Source organism: Hippichthys cyanospilos, chromosome 19, assembly GCF_059441005.1.
Source record: "Hippichthys cyanospilos isolate Australia breed blue-spotted pipefish chromosome 19, RoL_Hcya_1.0, whole genome shotgun sequence".
Lineage (NCBI taxonomy): Eukaryota > Metazoa > Chordata > Actinopteri > Syngnathiformes > Syngnathidae > Hippichthys > Hippichthys cyanospilos.
In genome coordinates this window covers 15,554,770-15,572,878 of record NC_142387.1, presented here as the reverse complement: position 1 = coordinate 15,572,878, position 18,109 = coordinate 15,554,770, and the positions used below count along the sequence as shown (strand labels likewise).

The window sequence follows — 18,109 nt, the reverse complement described above, 5'->3', positions numbered from 1 at the left end:
TTTGCACTTAAAGTATTGATTTTCAGTACTTTATTCCCCTAGATATCCATTAACAATCTTAAAGTAATTGATTGCGCATCAATCTAAAGTATCTAAAATAATCACTTCATCACCTAAAATAATCAAACACTTTAGTATCTAAAGTATTGATTTCTTTTAGTACTTTAGTCCCTCAATAATCCATCAATAACTTGAAAGTCAAAGTACTTTAGTATCTAAAGTAATCACTTTGGTACTCTATTACCTAAAGTAAAGAATTACCTCAGCAGTAGTCACTATGACACAATAAGTTGCTTCATCTTCCAATCAATTTGCTTTTAATCTGAAAAAATAAAAGCATTAAATTCGATTTGTCGTCGGAACTCTGTCACGTACGTTCCTCTGAAGCACCTTCAGGTACTTGTGCCCCCATTTGAGAACCGCTGTCTTACGTGGACCTTCAAGAAGTACATCAAGGATGCAGAATAGATATACTGTTCTGTAAGTATGGGGCGGCCATTTAGTTCCGTTCTTTAACTGAGCCACATTATTCAGTTTATTCATCATGTGCACCATCCTGACCAACTGCTGCTTCATGGCCATGTCCGAACCCGCCACCTGGGCCAAATATGTCGAGTGAGTACGCGTCATGTTGGCGACGGTGTGCGTCCAGGCGGAATTTTGCGAATCTAAAACCTCCGCCGTCAATCGTTCCCCCTGGCCTCCAGGTACACCTTCACGGGCATCTACACCTTCGAGTCCCTCATCAAGATCTTGGCCAGGGGCTTCTGCGTGGGACCCTTCACCTTCCTGCGGGACCCCTGGAACTGGTTGGACTTCAGCGTCATCGTCATGGCGTGAGTAACGCGGCTCTCGCACCGGGGGGGGGGGGTTGATTGTCAAAAGCGACAGAGGGAGGGCTGCGCCGCGGTGGGGGTGGTCGCAGCCGCTCTCAATCATGGATAATTAAAGTCCATTCAAATGGTACAATGGAGGCCAGTCGGTTTATTTGACCGACACACTGAGGAGGAAAAAAAACAAATCAGGATCGGCCTGTATTTGCACCACTTTGCGAAAATAGTCGAGCCGGGCCGCCCGTCGTGCAACCGGCCGGCTTCAGACATGACAGCGAGGCGAGGGCCGGCGAGGGCCGGCGAGGGCCGGCGAGGGCCGGCGAGGGCATGTTTGCAGCGTCAGGAAGAAGTCAGCTGTCAGCGAGGAAAACTTTTAATGAGGTTGAGTCAGCTGAGCGCCAACATGGCCGCCAGGAGGGCGGCCGACAATGCTGCCTGGGCCCCAGCCGTCACCTCGGGGGGAGTAAGCAAGGGTTCGGACCTCGTTTTCTCAATTCGGAAGTCAAAATTCTCACTTAAAGTCAGAAATTTGACTCCAATTTTGAGGTCAGAAATTCACCTCGCTCTCATAATTCTGACTGTATTGAGTGTGATTGGGATTCTCACTTCCAGTCAGAATTCTGATTATTCCCAGAACTCTGACTTTAAAGACAGAATTCTGACTTTCTTCTCAGAATTTTGACTGGCCATTTTGAATTTTATTGACTGCTTTCAGAATGATTTCATGTCTTGTAATGACAAAAGTCAGAATTCTCAGTTTAAAATGAGAATTCTGACATTAATATCAGAGTTTTAAAGTGAGAATTCTGACCTTTGTCATTCCAAGACATGAAATAATTCTGAAAGCAGAAATGTGAAAGTCAACATTTTGACTTAATGTTTAAATTCTGACCGACTTTTAAGTTAGAATTCTGACTATTCTCTGAACTCTGACTAAAGTCAGAATTCCTATTTTATTTTCAGAATTCTGACTATCAGAAAATCATGACTTAATTTTAATTTGAATACATTTAAATTTTCAATTCTAATTTCTGAGAATAAAGAGAGAATTCTCTGCATCAAGTCAGAATTCTCACTTTAAAATAATCTCCACTTGCATTAAACCTTTTCCATAAAAAAACATAAATAAAAATCAACTAATAAATCCCCAACTCTTCGAGCACTGCTTAGGACGCTTGTGATCTAATATTTCTACTTGGCTCCGTTCCAACTGAGAGAGAAAAAAAAATGGCTTGACCCTTCCACTAGAGTAATTGAGTGACTGATGGAAAATCTCTCGTCTTTAGCTTTGCTTAGCGCCCGCAAGATAAACGATCACAATCAAAGCGATCGGATCGATAGTTGACCCCCGAAAGCCCGCCCGCCCGCCCGCCGCCTCACGCCGTAAATGGCCGCGTCTTGATGAAGGCGCCCCCATGCCCCCGCGCGTCCGCCTCAAGCTAGCCCCGAGACCGCCCTAAAGGACAAAACGACCATTAGAACATCACATCCGCCCGCGGCTACGCTACGTGTTACCGTCCGTCCCGGATGGCTAATCAATAACGCAGACGTAAATCAGGCAAAATTTGAGGCGGTACCACGAAATCGCTTTGTCTTTAACCCTTGTGCGCACACTTTGCCAGCTTAACACATTCCGTTTTGTTCCCAATTTTGTAAACGCTTATAAAGGCTGACTAATTCGAGTTATTCATGAATATTTTTTGGCATGTTGAGAGGCTTCGCTTTTATCCATACATACAGGATGTAGGTTGAATTTATTAACGATGGCGTGATCTGTCTTTGTAGCCTGTGAAGTGATGACGACGCGAGACATAGCCGCTAACCGCTCTCTATCGCCACCTACTGACTTGAGGCGAAACACAAATTGACAAAGAATTTTCTGTTTGCTGACGCAGTTTGCCCACCGCTCAATGGAGCGGCCGTTGCAAAAATCGCAGGAGAATCAGGCTCGTAAATCCTATTAAAATGCATCTGAAAAATTGGACTTAGAATGGTTTAATATGGTCCAAAATTTGGACAGTGGTTATTTTTGTACACGGAATGTCGCACGTCCTGCTGCAACCACAAAGAAATGTCGGAATATTGTGGTTTAAACTCAAGGCGAAAGTTCAACACCTCCCGGGAATTCTGGGAACGGTATAGCCTGACTTCCCGCCTTAACGACACTCCGTCGGCGCGTGTCACATGGGTGCGCGTCCTTGACCCGCAGGCCGTCCTGCAGTCGGATGGATTTTTAGCGGTACAGGGACACATAAGTCACATATTAGCGGGCGCGCGCACACTGTGCCCCTGAAACGTCACCTCAAGCTTTATTAAAAGCAGAGTGATGGTCAGTAAATAGACACACCCCTCCGGACACACACGCGCAGACCGATGCTCTGAGCCCCTCCCACCGAGTCACAGTTGCCATGGCAACAGTGCCCATTACCGCCCTTCTTCCTCCAATCCACGCACGTGGCTCCGCCCCTTCGCCGCCCCTCTAATGACGTGGTACGAATTCCTGTCACACGGAGCTGGGAATTACACAAAATAATTTGCTTCGTCCCGCGTTTTAAAAATCGGCGCTTAGCTAAGTCAGATAATCCCGAAATTTGCAAAAATTTTACTATGTGAATATTAAAATATATATTTTATATTTATCACACATTTTTGCATTTTTATTTTACTTTTTATTTTACTTTGACAGCGTGTACTTTGGGTTAGGGTTTTGTAGCGTTTATAAATGAACAAAAAATATTTATATAAATAAAATACATGTTTATTTTGTGTGTGGTATATATATATGTATATACTGTATATATATATATATATATATATATATATATATATATATATATATATATATATATATATATATATATATATATATATATATATATATATATATGATTTCATCTCCAACAATTTAACAAAAAAAAAAAAAGGAAATGCCCCAACGTTATTTTCAAAATTGTTCCTTTGGTTGGTAAGGTTGTTTCGATTCAACACGACGATAATCAGTCTGCTTTCACGGAGGACCTAACAAATCTGAAAAGATTTACCGTTCATAAATTCTGAACATTTTGTCTTGAAATGATTGATCGTCTAGCTTAATTGCCAAGCCAGTAAAGATGTATTTTTGACGTCTATAGCCGTCAATGGCAGTGAAGGAGTTCATTTGATCTATTAGTTGTTGATCACGTTCCATATCACTCGCGTCACGTATGGAGTTCCCATGTACGCGCAGGGAAAGTTGGCGGAGGCCGATGAAGAGCTCGCTCGCAGGTGTCGAATTGCTCGGTAAAAGTACAAAGTGAAGCTTTTAGCCCCGCCCCCTTCCTACCCCAACCCCGGCAAACTAATTCAATCAATCTGCCAGTCAACAGGGAGAAATATGAGCTCTCCTCCAAGGTTGTTAGCGCTGTTAGCATTATTAGCGCCCGCTAGCCCAGAAGGCCACTCGGCCATTACTGATCCGCTTCTTACTAAATGAACAGTTTAGATTATTTTAAGAATAGATTAAGATCTCGATTATTTTCTCCATTAATCGTTGACTGATAACAGGACAGATTTTGATGTCTGTTTGTTTATTCAAAAACAGGCCAGTGCAGAAAAAGCAAAATGGGAATAAGTTAAGATTATGGCAAACAGTATTAAATGATTTAAACATGAGTTATCCTATTGATTATTCCATTGATTAATCGGCTAAAATTTGATTTTTTTACAAACCACCTTTTTTTTAACCTGATGACTTTTTACTGACCAATTATTGTTTATTTGTTATTGATTAGTGAAAACATAAACAATCTTTTTTTTTTTTTCAAATTTAAGTTAAAAAAAAAGGTCTAGAGGATTATTTAATCAATTAATTGTCAATTATTTGATGAATTTTGACATCTCTTAGGATTCAGTGACTGGTTTGGTCAGTAAAATGTCAGAAAAAAATTGTAATTGAATTTTTTTACATAAAAGTAATAAATCTGCTCCAGTAGATCATAATAATATAAGATACTGACATTTCAAAGATTTGGACAATTTTTAATGAACTTTCTTGAAAAAAATTAATTGAAAGTTAACTCATTCACTGCCAGCCAAGTTCAAATGGATTTATTTTACTTACCTAGCTGTCAATTGCTGGGATAGAGTTAAAAAAATCTTTGACGTCTTTGTCCGTCAATGGTAGTGAATGTCTTATTTGAATAGATTTGTTATTGATCGATCGTCGCGGCTTTACGACTTAGTGTGAATTTGCATGTGTTCGTTTACTAAATAGATCTTTTTTTTTTGTCAAAACATTGACTGAGTGTGTCAAAAAGAGCGTTCTGTTTTGTCTTCTTCTGTTGTGGTCATTGTTGTTGCTGCTGCACGCGCCACACTGCCCCCCGCAGGCTGTTAACAGAGTTTATCAAAGTAGGAAACCTGCAGGCACTGAGAACCTTTCGAGTCCTGAGAGCCCTGAAAACCATCTCGGTCATCCCAGGTAAGACCAACAGCGGAGCCCCACGCCGGGTGGGGGAGGGGGCGGGGGCGGGGCCACCCGACCAGGAAACGCTCGCCATCGCAGTGTGGTCGTAACGTCCTTCCGTGTCCAGCCCTGTTTGTGTTTAGTCCTCCGTACCCCGTGCACCCCATCGCCGAGGGACAGCCGAAGAGGAATTAGGGCAGGGAGGTGAAACGAGGACGTCAGCTGGAGGGTGTTAGCGGCAAAGCTAGTGGCGCCATTTGTGAGCATTCGTTCCATATCCTTGAAATCCAGCGCGGCTTTATTTTCAAATTAAGAGCAAAGGGATTGGAAGATTAAGCTAAATTGCGTGACGGTGAGTGTTTGTTTTCAAGGATTTGGAATAAACGGCTTGGTTTTCCGTGATGTCGGCCCTCCAGGTGGCGTCCGTCCGCCTTGTGGGCGGAACGTCCAATGGCGTGCGTGTGTGCTTGTGTGTCTGTGCGTGACGCCTTCTCGTGTGTCTTTGTGTTGTCTGGCCCTGTTGCAGATATGTGACTGAGTTTGTCGACCTGGGTAATGTGTCGGCCTTGCGGACGTTCAGGGTGCTGCGAGCGCTCAAAACCATCTCAGTCATCCCAGGTGAGCGCCCCGCCCACCAACGCCGTAGCGAGTTTACGAGACCATGCGCGCTAGTAGAATGCGCGACAGCAAAGATTGAGAATTCACTTGAGGGGGCATAGGATTATTATATTTTTTTTTTGCTTCAGTTGTCGTATATTAGCATTAGCATTGTAAACAAGCCTCATTTGTCATGAATGCTACATTGTTAGCATGACTTATTTGTTGACTGTAACACTAGCTGTTATTGGGTTTAAGTTTTTTTGGTTTTTTTTGTTTGTGGAGGGGTGGGGGGGGGGGGGGTGTATAATCATTTCATAATGAAATGTAGCGCGTCGATTTGTGATCCACACTTGCCTGAGGTGACTTCGCTCTGCTTCTGTTTGCTAATTTCATGCCCAGTTGTTTTCAAATGAATAATGGGCATTTTTTTTTCATTTTCCAGAAGTGGAAATTCCAAAATTAATTCCAGAAAAGCACCCGAAGCCGATAAAAAGTCAATCATCCATAATAATACCTCCTTATAAGTCATCATGGCTCCTCTTAATCCTTTAAGTTAGTGTTTCGGCAGTTCGCTAGCTAGCAAGCTTCTCATTTGCTGACTTCAAATGAAGGTATTTCATATATTAACAAAAGTATTTTTATTTTCAAATTTGTCCAAAGATTCATATTCTAGCATTAAAACAAAAACACGCTGACGCTATCCCACCTGTGTACACAGGCACTTAGCATGTTAGCATGTTTGTTTTTCATTTTCCAGAAGTGAACACTCCAAAATGAATTCCAGTAAAGCACCCGAAGTCAATAAAAAGTCACTCATTCACAATAATACCAGTTTAGAAGTCAACATGACTTCTCTTAATCTCCTTAAAGTCTGATTAAGTCAGCTTTATAGCTGTTAGCTAGCTAGCACCTCATTTGCTGACTTTGAAATGAAGGCACTTCATATTAAAAAAACGATTTTTTATCGTGACAAAGAATTCAAACATTGAAACAAAAACCTTCACGCTGATGCTAGCCGACCTCGGTATGCTGCCGCTTAGCATGTTAGCAATCAGCGCTGACAGCATGATTGATGTACATGTGGAGAGATGCTAAATAACGATGGTATTAGCAAAACATTGTTGTGCGCATTCCAAACCAAAACTTCAACACTTGACCGTAGCATTCGTTAGCATTTAAGCGTATCATTTGATTCAAACTGCCGACAATAGACGTTAGCATGCTAGTGATTGAATGGTTCCTCAATATTTTCTTCCTCTGTGCTTCCTTTCCTCCTTTTTCATGTTGGGCCGGTCCAAACTTGCTTGTTGAGTGTTGAAGATGAACGAGGGCAACTGGACTTGTGTCGTTTGTTGCGGAAGTTTCATTTTTGGTGAAGGTGAAACTTACCCAACCACCATGAAGAATCCAGTTGTCTCTGTTCAACTTGTGCTTTTGTTAGCTTGCTAGCTTGTGGTGTTGGTAATCGTTGACTTACTCTGTAGTCCATAACGGCTACATCGTCATTTTTATGGATGAAGCGATTCCCAATGCAGCGCTTTTCTTCGTTACCCGTTAGCTAAAGCTAGCACGCTAACACTGCGCCCCTTCCGTAAGGCCTGAAGACCATCGTGGGAGCTCTGATCCAGTCGGTGAAGAAGCTAGCCGACGTGATGATCTTGACCGTCTTCTGCCTGAGCGTGTTTGCGCTCATCGGCCTGCAGCTCTTCATGGGAAACCTTCGGCAGAAGTGCGTCCGCAGCACGGCGCACTGCGTCAACGATAGCCTGCCCGCCAACGCGTCCTTCTTCTGCAACAACAAGACATGGACGTCCATGAGACACTTCATCTCGGACGAGGGTGAGCGGAATTAAATTTGACAAAAAAAAACACCTCTGCTGTATATACCTCAATACTGATATACTGTATATGCATAAATGTGAGGGTGTTTATCACACACTCATTCAATCCCAAAGACGTGTTTTTACGTTTTCAAGAGTCCAGGCATTCAATCAAAACTGGGATTCATTTTTCTATTTTCTCCTCAAGGTTTTGTCAAAAAAAGTCTCTAAAAAAATTGGCTGTTCCAAAATAAATTAATCAATTACTTTCGGTAAATAAGTACTAAAGTAATCAATCAACTGTATATCACTCTAGCATAATCAATTACTTTAATTCTCTGAGTTGCAAAATAATCAATTAACTTGGTACCTAATTACCTAAAGGAGTGATTACTCTTGCATTTAAGTACCTGAAGTAATCAGAAGTAATTAATTATTTTATTACTTCAATACACAGAGTAATTGATTATGTTAGTATATTAGTACCTAAAATAATCAATCACTTGATTTTTTTTAAATTAATTAATTACTATAAACAATCACTTTCAGTGCCTATCGTGATTAGTATTTTGTACTCAGAGTAATTGATTATTTACTTTAGTACTTAAAGTTCTAATAAAGTATATTAATAAAGTAAGTGCTGTAGTACTTTTTTCCCCCTTTTATTAACAAATAAATGACATCAGTACTCTTGATACTGATGTCATTGATTACTTTAGCACTTAATTACCTCTTAAGGTTAAGTAACTACCTGTACTTTTGTAGTCTCAGTAAACAATTTCTTTAGTCCTCTGAGTTGCAGAGTAATCGATGACTTTGGTACCTCATTCCCTCTTGTACTTTTAGTGCCCAAAGTATTTGATTACTTTAGTAGTACTCGCATCGTACATCCAATTTTGACTTTGCGTCCCCGCGAAGCCAGTTTCGCTTCCCACTTAATCCCCACATTAGCGTTGCGTTATATTCCCGCTTCTTCCATCCATCGACGTCGGAAGCTGACCCCGCCCCCGCCTTCCTGTTTATGTTGGCACATGGATGCTAATGCAGCCGGATGCTAATGCAGATGCTATTTGCGTCTCCACCCGCCACAAAGCAACAAAGCAAACAGGGCAACAAACAAACAGGCGAGCAAGCGCCCCCGCAGGCGTCCGTATCGACCAACTAAAAGCTGCCGTGAAACCCGAGAGCCCGGCCGCTACGCTGATCAATAGCCCAGCAACATCTACCTTCCCTGTCCCGCCACAATAAAAGTTTTCTCCTAGCATTAGATATACTTCTTTTCCATGCCACGCCTGTCCACACACAGTACTTTTTTTACGCAACGGCAAAAAAGTTTGCGTCTATGTTTTATTGCCAAAATAAAACACGCTTTTTGAGTACCTCAATAACAGATGTTAATCTCGCTAATGCTAATCTTTTAGCATGGTGTAAGATTTGTTTTGATGTAAAAAAAAAAAAAAAATCATTTTTTTTCTACTTTGTGTTAAGTTGTTGACATGTTTGCGCTGGGAAGAGCAAACTTGATGTTACAGGAAGTGCCTTTTGCTTTCCTGATGACTTTTGTGTGGGATGAATGTTGTGTGCGCGTGCGTGCGTTGAATAAAAGATGAGCGTGCGGAAAGTTGTTCCCATAAGGCGAGTGGATGAAAATGTCAAGCTAGCTTTGAAGGTCAGAGTTTGGCGTCTTCTTATGCAACGACGTCTCACACGGGAATGACTTTTCACAATAAAACGCCGGCTTTCTTCCCGCTATCGGCGGCGTCCTCCGCGTCTGAGCCGCCCACTCACGCCAAACGGCCGCCACTCAAGGGGAAGTGACTGGAGATGTTTTTTAGGCACCCATCTCCACGCTTGGAGAAACTTCTTTGTTCTTTGCCTGCTTTTTGAAAAATCTAAACTTTATTCGTACCCATCCGAGAAATATGTTAAACAATTTTAAATATGTTCAAAGACTCCTGTTTTCATGTCGTCATCCAGAATAGAATTTGCTAGCTTAATGCTATCATGTAAGGGGGAAACAATAGATGTGCTAATGGAAATGGCCATAGAAATTACAGTCATGATATTTTGCTCACTTTTTGCACCTTTGCGATATTATTGATACTAATTTTTGTTCTTCTAATTCACTATTCTGAAGCATATTTGCATTCACATGCACAGTAACCAAAAAATGCAATTTTTATGGTGAAATATCGGCAATTTTTTATTGCTCTTGTTAATTTTACATAATAAATTTGTGATTCAGCAGTATCTATCTATCTATCTATCTATCTATCTATCTATCTATCTATCTATCTATCTATCTATCTATCTATCTATCTATCTCTCTATCTATCTCTCTATCTCTCTATCTCTCTATCTCTATCTATCTATCTATCTATCTATCTATCTATCTATCTATCTATCTATCTATCTATATTGCTGTAAATGTAAAGAATGTGTTACTTTAATTTTACAGTTTATTTTACTTTTTTTTGTTTTTCATTTTTAGTTTTAGGAAATATTTTCCTCCTTTTTTAAAATATTCTAAAATATTGAAAAAAAAACAAAAATACAAGGGAAAAAAATCTGTAAAAACATGTTAAAAAAAGTAGCGTTTTTAATTTTAATTTTAATTTTCAATTACAGAAATTCTTCTAAAAAACTGGAAAAAAGTTCCCAAAAATTGAGGGAAAAATATCTCAAAATTAGAATCATAGTATTCTTAGATAAGAAAAAGAAACACAATTCAATGAACACAAAAAATATTCTGAAAATATTCTGAAATATTTCTGTTAAAAAAAATTGCTAAATTGCTAAAATCTGCTAAAAAATTTAGAATTTTTTTTGGGTATGTTTTCTGTTGCAGACAACTTCTACAAAGTGGAAGGCGCCAAAGACGCGTTGATCTGCGGCAACAGCAGCGATGCGGGGTGAGTCCAAAAAAGACTTAATTTTGTGTCAAACGAGTGCGGCGCGAGCATTGCCGCAAGGTCATGTGACATGCGGCTTTAGGACTGACGAGGTTCGGCGCTCGTTGTTGACGCTGAGAGCGGCAAGATGACACTCTGAATGACACCGCTATCGCAAGCGCATCATGCGAGCGCACGTGCGTGCGTATGTGTGCGTTAGCCTCCGGCTAGCCGGCCGACCGCGCCGCGTGAAACCATCTCAGGATGCTAACGCGTAGCTGGCAGGCTAACACGAAACAGGGGAGGTTCAGGTGAGGTGAGGCGGAAAGAAGGATGGACGGAGGACAACCGAGGGAGGGAAAAAGAGAAGGCGGCTTTAGTCGCGAAAAGACGAGAAGGTGGCGAAGGAGATGAAGGCGCAACAGCCAGCCGAGGTGGAGGTGAAGCGGAGCAGATGGCAGGAAGTGGAGCAAACAGATGGAGCGCAAAAGAACAAAAGAGAAGAAGAATGAACGAGTAGAAACGAAAGAAAACGTGCGAACGGGCGAGAAGTGACGGGGAAAAACTTCATCTGCCTTCAAGGGAGGGACGCCTGAGAGCACTTTAGCCTAGCGGTTAGCGTGTCCGCCTCAAAGTTCTTAATTCCCGGGATGACTCTGTTCTCGGGCTTTCCTCTGAGCAGTTAGCGTGTTGCTGTCCGTCCCGAGAAGAGCGTTAATTCCCAAGGCAAAATTTGGGGGTATTTCGTTGTGGCTAAATACGAAAATAGCTGTAGAGTTTGAAAAATTCTTTTTAGCATGTTAGCTTCCTTTCCAGAACAAAATCTTCAGGTATTTTGTTGCGGGTAAGTCCGAAAATAGCTTTTGAAATATTCTTGTTAGCACGTTAGCCTAGCGGTTAGCGTGTCCGCCTCACAGTTCTTCATTCCCGGGATGAATACTAAATACAAAAATAGCTCTAGAGTTTGAAAATTTCTTTTTAGCATGTTAGCTTCATTCCCAAAACAAAATTTTCAGGTATAATAATAATGATATAATATATATATATAATAACTATCATTATTATTTATATGTATATACATAATAAAACAAAATAAAATGTATTCATATGTATTTACAAGTATTTAGTATAGTATATTTTGTTTAAAAACAAAATACAATTATTTTCTCGTTGCAAAATGTGTGCGGTTGCCACGGCAACGTTGGTCAACAACCGAGCCGTGTAGCTGCAGGTGCGGTATAAAGCCTTGACATTCCGCGTGGCGTGCGTTTGGGCACGAGCGGCGCTGACAGTGACGATGATGGTTCCGCCGCTACTAGCTTCCCGCGACCGAGCGCCGCACGCAGCGGGGTCGCTCCAGCCTCCCCGAGGGCAAAGGTCGCGGCTCTAAGCCGCCGCGACATACTCGCTGCGACCGCTCGCCGAGCTCAGCGCTAATTCATCATCATCATTATGTAAACGAGCATCCGCCCGTGCCTCGTCCTCCTTCGGGTCACGGGGAGAGCCCCGGTCCGCCGCCGACCGGTCGCCGGGCAATCCCATAGAGACCAGGCGACCGATCTTTCCGGGCTGTCATGCCGGCGGTCCGAAGAAAAATATGGCCGAGGGGGGCCCGCTTTCCTGGAACATACGCGTGCTATGGACCGTATTCATCATTCCATTAGCCGCCCTCTCCGCTGGTGGTCGCCACGCCGCGCTCGCGTTTGTGTGCGCGTGTGTTTACAAAGTTCCCAGCTTGCACTTGTACCTTATAACATTATGTTAAAAGCTACACAGATCAATAGCTCAACTGCAACACCAAAACATTTTTCTAAATGGCTGTTGAGTTCTATTGTGAGTGTGCGTGCGTGTGTGTGTGTGTGTGTGTGTGTGTATGCGTGTTCATGTACTGCGAGCTCAGCGGGAGTCTAACCGTGTGATGTCTGTTACGTGTACGGCCAAACACGCCAAAGAGGCTTCCACCAAGCTCTGCGGGGGCTCCGTGTGTATGTGTGTCTGTTTGTAAAGAGCTTATTAAAAAAACAAAAAACAAAGTCAAATAGACAAGAAAATATGATGTATTTAGTTCCCGTTTTTACCCCGGACAGCAAAAGAACATTCTACTAACATTAGCATCCTTGTCATTAGCATTAGAAATACTCCTAAGAAGCAGAATACGAGGTACACTTGCAATAACGATACCAATATCGATCCAAAACGATATTGCCATGTTTTTATTATTTTTGTTAAGACGGGATTAAGTGTCACTATTCAAACTAAGAACAATATTTGATTTCAAACACAAATACGTCAAAATAAACTACACAAATAAAAAACAAACAAGACAATAGTTTAGTACTGTTTAACTTGATTGGGCCTATGCACATAAATGCTAATTGCTAAAGCTAAATTTTGACAAAGATGTCTGATAGCAGAATCGCTTTGCGACCTCTTGTGCCCCTGACATCCGAGCCTCTCGGACCCCCTCCATTGTGTACCATTAAGTAAAACACACACACACACACACACACACGGCCTCCCGATGTTCCCGCCGCTCCGCCAGCTAAGCGCTAATTGGTTAGCATGTTGTTTCAGTCCAGCTGTCACATGCTGAACTTTAAATACGGCAAGTGGACAAAAGTATCGGGACACCCTCTGAGAAAAGCTTGGCGGATAGTTTGCGAGCGTCCAGACTACATTTACCGGGACGCATCAGGAAAGATTTGTGCGACCCGTCGGTAAAAGACGGGACGCCACTTAACGTTTCATGTTTCGTTTAAACGCTTTAAAGCTTCGCCATCGGACGGCAAATTTGATTTTGTTCTCCTGAGCGAGACGAGCTGAAACCTTATCTTAGATGTCCCTTACTACCCGCCACGCTTTGTCCAAGTGCGTGTAAATGTGTGTGCGTGTGTGTGTTTGTTCTTGTTTTTGCTACATGCTGGTACCAAACGCTTTGTGGGGACCTCTTGCTTTTGGGGGGACCATTTTGGTGGACCTCACAAGTTCAGAAATCTTTTTGAGGATCAAGACTAGCTTTTAGAGTTAAAGTTAAGTTTGAAACGGATTTTAGTTGAGAGGATGCATTATGTCACGAACATGTCCCCACTATGATAGAAAAGCCCACTCGTGTGGATGTCTGTGCGTGTTTGCCAGTTTGTGCGTCCATAGATATGAAAGTGTGTATCTGTTTCTCTGTGTGCGTGCATCGTGTGTTTGTGTGTGTTTTGTGTGATATAGTCTGTTTGTGTGTATATTTGTGGATTTGTGCTTGTTTGTGTGTCTGTGTGCATGCTTGTCAACATGTATTTTTGTGTAAGCGTGTTTATTTGTACATACTGTATGTTTGTGTCTTGGTTTGTGTGCATGTGTGTGTCTTCGGTTATCCGCTTTTGTATATATGTGTATTTGTGCTAATGGTAAATTGCATGTTTGAATTCTCTGTATATGTGCTCACGTCTGGCTATATGTGTGTATATTTGCGTGTGTGTGTGTGTGTGTGTGTGTTTGCGCTCAGTCATCTGACCATTTGTTCCCAAGCTAGCAGACTGTAGCCGAGCGTGTTTGTTGACTCGTCGCTCACTCATTAGCGTTAGCATTAGCCATCAAAGCGCCGCAGCCGCGGCTAACAAGTGTCTGACTCCGCCCACCTGGCTCCAGACTATTTTGAGAGCCGTTGCTGATGTCACTCATCAGACATTCAACACAGGCAAAATCGCTCTGACCTCCACCAAGGTCACTTTTAACCTCCACCCGGGCCGACCGTTGACCCCCCCTACCCAGCTCTGATTCCTCTGAGGGATTAATGACCTTCGACCTTTTGCTAGCTGCTGAGCATGAGGGTAAAAACAACAACAAAAAAAGTTTGAAAAGTCACCCGACGCCAGGGTCACGACATGCTAATGCTAACATGCTAGTCTTTGCTTTGAAAGTCAACCCACACATACATACGCATTTCTAAATGCACAAACACTTCCACACCCTTGCACAGTTCTCCCAACAGAGGTGGCACAAAACAGTCTCCCTCGGCAACCAGCACTGGGATACGGTTGCCATAGCGATGCTCACGATTGGCTTCCTACCAGGCCTCAGTTTACCTGAATGTTATAATTGAAGGTGTGTGTGCGCGTGCATGTGTGTGACGGGAAACCAAATGGACTGGCGGGGGAACAAAGACACACACACTCTCACGCAAAAATTACACACACACAGTTATATATGTACACACACACAATCGTAACTGTAAATACACACATCAGTACTCGCCCATCCCTATCAAAATTTTGACCTATTCATTTTATTATGAGTAATATTAGTGCCGTACCGATGACTATGACGGCTATAGACATCCAATGAGGAAATCAATTCATCAGTACTTGCCCATCCCTATCAAAATATGTATCAATTATTTTTAGATTATTGATTACGCATCGGAATCTCTACTATGTGTAGCAAGTGTGAACGAAGGCTTCTGAAGTGGCGTCCCGCCGAAGTGTGTGTGAGAGATAACTGCGGGCTCTCACACCTCTCACACAACATTGCTGTCTGCATTTTTCACATCTCTCACACACTTTGGGTGTCCTCGAGCGCACCAACACACACGCCGGGGCCATCAGACGCACACATGCCGCCATGTTGACTCACTTGGATGAGATGCTAGCATGGAGGGATGACGTGCGCGCGTGAGAGTGTGTGAGACGGGACGGTCTCGCTCAGGGTGGGTGTCGGTCTAAGATGACAGCTGATGATTAGTCACATTGGGTTTCCGTCAACCCCCCCCCCCCCCCCCCCCCCATGTTTGTAATATCAGCACAATGCGCGGGTTAGCGTATTCTATTAGCATCGACGTGGTGATGTTTGTGTTAGTAGCACTTTGAAAGTACATTTGCATTGATTGCTGCTCAGCTTTTTATTATCACATTAAGAAGAAGGACTGCGTGTTACTGGCAGGCCTCAGCATTACTCTGGCCTCGGCAAACTTTCCGAGCGGCCTCAAAGAACGACGCCAAAGGCGCGCTCGCGAGGAAAGCCGTTTGAGACGTTTATTTCGGATCCTGGCGGATTTGGAGGCGTGAAGACGACCGTATTGATTGGATGACACGCCGACCTGAAGATGAATCGCAAGTTTTGCGTAAAGCTCAGGGAATTGCAACGCTTGTGTATGAAACAAGCAGATAGCTTAGACCAGCGGTGTCCAAACTGCGGCCTGGGGGCCATTTGGGGGAGCCATTTATTTTTCAGTGGCCCACGGCATTATAGTAGAATTCAGAGGTGGACATTTTATTTTTCAAGCCGTCATTTTTTTAAGCCAAAAAGTGTAATTGGCATTGTCAGCCACTCGGACCATCTGTCATTGACCCCGCCCCCCCAAAAATGAAACCTTAGTCATTCTATTAATACTGTAGACATTAAATTAGCTACTTTAGTAATCAAGTACCTTTTATCTAAAGTAATTCATTACTTTAGTACTTAAATAACTAACGTAATGATACTTCAGTACTATCGTGCCTGACGTAAACAATTACTTTAGTAATTTTAATATCCAAATTATTCTTGTACTTAAGTATCTGCACTACTTCAAAACTACTTCAAACTATTTTTTTTAAAATATGTCACCTATTTGGTGAATGTAATATATATACAGCTGGTAGTAAATTAGTAATTGATTACTTCAGCTACTTAAGCAACTGAGTACTGTAGGTACTCAGGTAATTGGCTATTGTATTGCTTGAGTACTTAAAGTAACTGTCTTGTAGTACCTAAAAAAGTCAATTACTTTAAAAATACATTTTTGGGATTGAACGAATTAAAAAATAAAAATAACAAGCCTCTGAAAATAAAACTTCAACTTCACACAAATTTAAACTGAGGAGTTGAAGACATACTGTAATCTATTCCCACACTACAATGCCTAGTATGCGGCACTAGATTGCAATAAGCAATCCGGTCCACTAGGGAGCATACACATCAAACAGCACGTGGGATAAAATGATGATCATCTTACACACCGAGCCAATCAAATGCTGTGATTTTGCAGGAAGTGCCCCGACGGTTTCGAGTGTCTGAAGGCGGGTCGCAACCCAAACTACGGCTACACCAGTTTCGACACTTTCGGCTGGGCCTTCCTGTCGCTTTTCCGACTCATGACGCAGGACTATTGGGAGAACCTCTACCACCAGGTGCCGTTAGCGTCCCCACTAGCTAGGCGCCAGCCTCCGCGCCGCGGCTAACTTTGGCCTCGTACAGACGCTGCGCTCGGCCGGTAAGACCTACATGGTGTTCTTCGTGGTGGTCATCTTCCTGGGTTCCTTCTACCTGGTCAACCTCATCCTGGCCGTGGTGGCCATGGCTTACGAGGAGCAGAACCAGGCCACCATCGCAGAGGCCTGCCAGAAGGAACGCGAGTTCCAGCTGGCTGTGGAGCGTCTGAAGAAGGAGCAGCAGGTAGTGCTACGTTGTTAGCTTAGCCGCTTACCGTCTTTAATTTGAACCTTTTTCTGTGAGGTAAGACTTTCATTTCAAGGGTTTCAAGAGTTTCACTTCAAATTGACGTAATGGACGATTTGAGTCTTTTTTTTTTTTTTTTTACGAGCTGCCTCCGCTTGACTCCTCCCACCAGGCGGCCGCCCAGAAAGCCCCAGACTCAGACTCGCTGATGTCACCGGAGGTGTCTCCGTTGGACCTTCTGGAGGAGCGGCGGCGCAGTCAGGCGCTGGTGGGCGTGGCTGACGTGGAAGCCAACCTATCCGAAGAGAAGCTGCTGCAGGCGGACTCCACTGAAAGCTCCAAAGTGAGGACGCCAAGAAGAATTTTTTTTCCCTCCGCAATAGTCACTTATGGCTCCACCCACTTGCCTTCCCAGCCCCTGCACCCCCTGCTGGCCCGATCTTTCTCCTCCAGAACTCGGCGGAGCAGCCAGGTGTCATCCATTTTTAATTTCCGGCTGAGGAGCCGCGGCTCCGAGGCGGAGATGGCCGACGACGAGTACAGCGTGCCGGGCGACGTGGCGGAGAGCGCCGGGGGCCGGACGTACAGCGGCGGCACCTTCAGCGGAATCCTGACCCAACCCTGGCCCAAACGCCGACCCAGCACCTACAGCAACACCAGCAGGAGCTCGCAGGTAACGAGAACCGAGAACGTCCCTCGTTAGCTAGCGGGCTAGCTGTGCTAAATAACTTGAACATTTTTGATTCGCTGGCTTGTGTTTATGTGTTAAACGCTCACTGCTTACCATGCGTACCTCAAAAACGGATTGAATGTGAAATCTCGAAAGAAATTGATGACATAGTACCTCGTTGGTTTTTTACGAGACAACGCTTGAAATGAAATGTAAACAAGTACTTTGGATTGAGTGTGAATGAATGAATTGTACAGGTGATGATTGGATACATTATTAATGCCACTTTAAATTCAACTACACCCTCAATTTAGCAGTGTTTAGTTTTTAATAAAAAAATGATCAATAGATTCTAAAATGTTCTACCTCTATTGAAATGGAGTTGAATTTGTCTGAGGAAAATGGTGGCTTTTAGGTGTGCCGAC

The 18,109-nt window shown here is 43.1% G+C and overlaps 1 protein-coding gene across 1 annotated transcript in view; it reads left to right on the top strand.

Moving 5' to 3' along the window:
* Nucleotides 1-468: 468 nt before the first annotated feature.
* The window catches only part of LOC148408106 (sodium channel protein type 5 subunit alpha-like), a 43,483-nt gene continuing 25,842 nt past the window's right edge, over nucleotides 469-18,109 (top strand). The window contains exons 1-9 of the mRNA XM_088401941.1: nucleotides 469-615; nucleotides 708-836; nucleotides 5,804-5,895; nucleotides 7,474-7,716; nucleotides 10,546-10,609; nucleotides 16,605-16,746; nucleotides 16,814-17,011; nucleotides 17,187-17,357; nucleotides 17,430-17,687. Of these exons, the coding sequence (XP_088258067.1) occupies nucleotides 545-615; nucleotides 708-836; nucleotides 5,804-5,895; nucleotides 7,474-7,716; nucleotides 10,546-10,609; nucleotides 16,605-16,746; nucleotides 16,814-17,011; nucleotides 17,187-17,357; nucleotides 17,430-17,687 (1,368 nt within the window). The 5' untranslated portion in view covers nucleotides 469-544. The remainder of the gene's footprint in view (nucleotides 616-707; nucleotides 837-5,803; nucleotides 5,896-7,473; nucleotides 7,717-10,545; nucleotides 10,610-16,604; nucleotides 16,747-16,813; nucleotides 17,012-17,186; nucleotides 17,358-17,429; nucleotides 17,688-18,109) is intronic.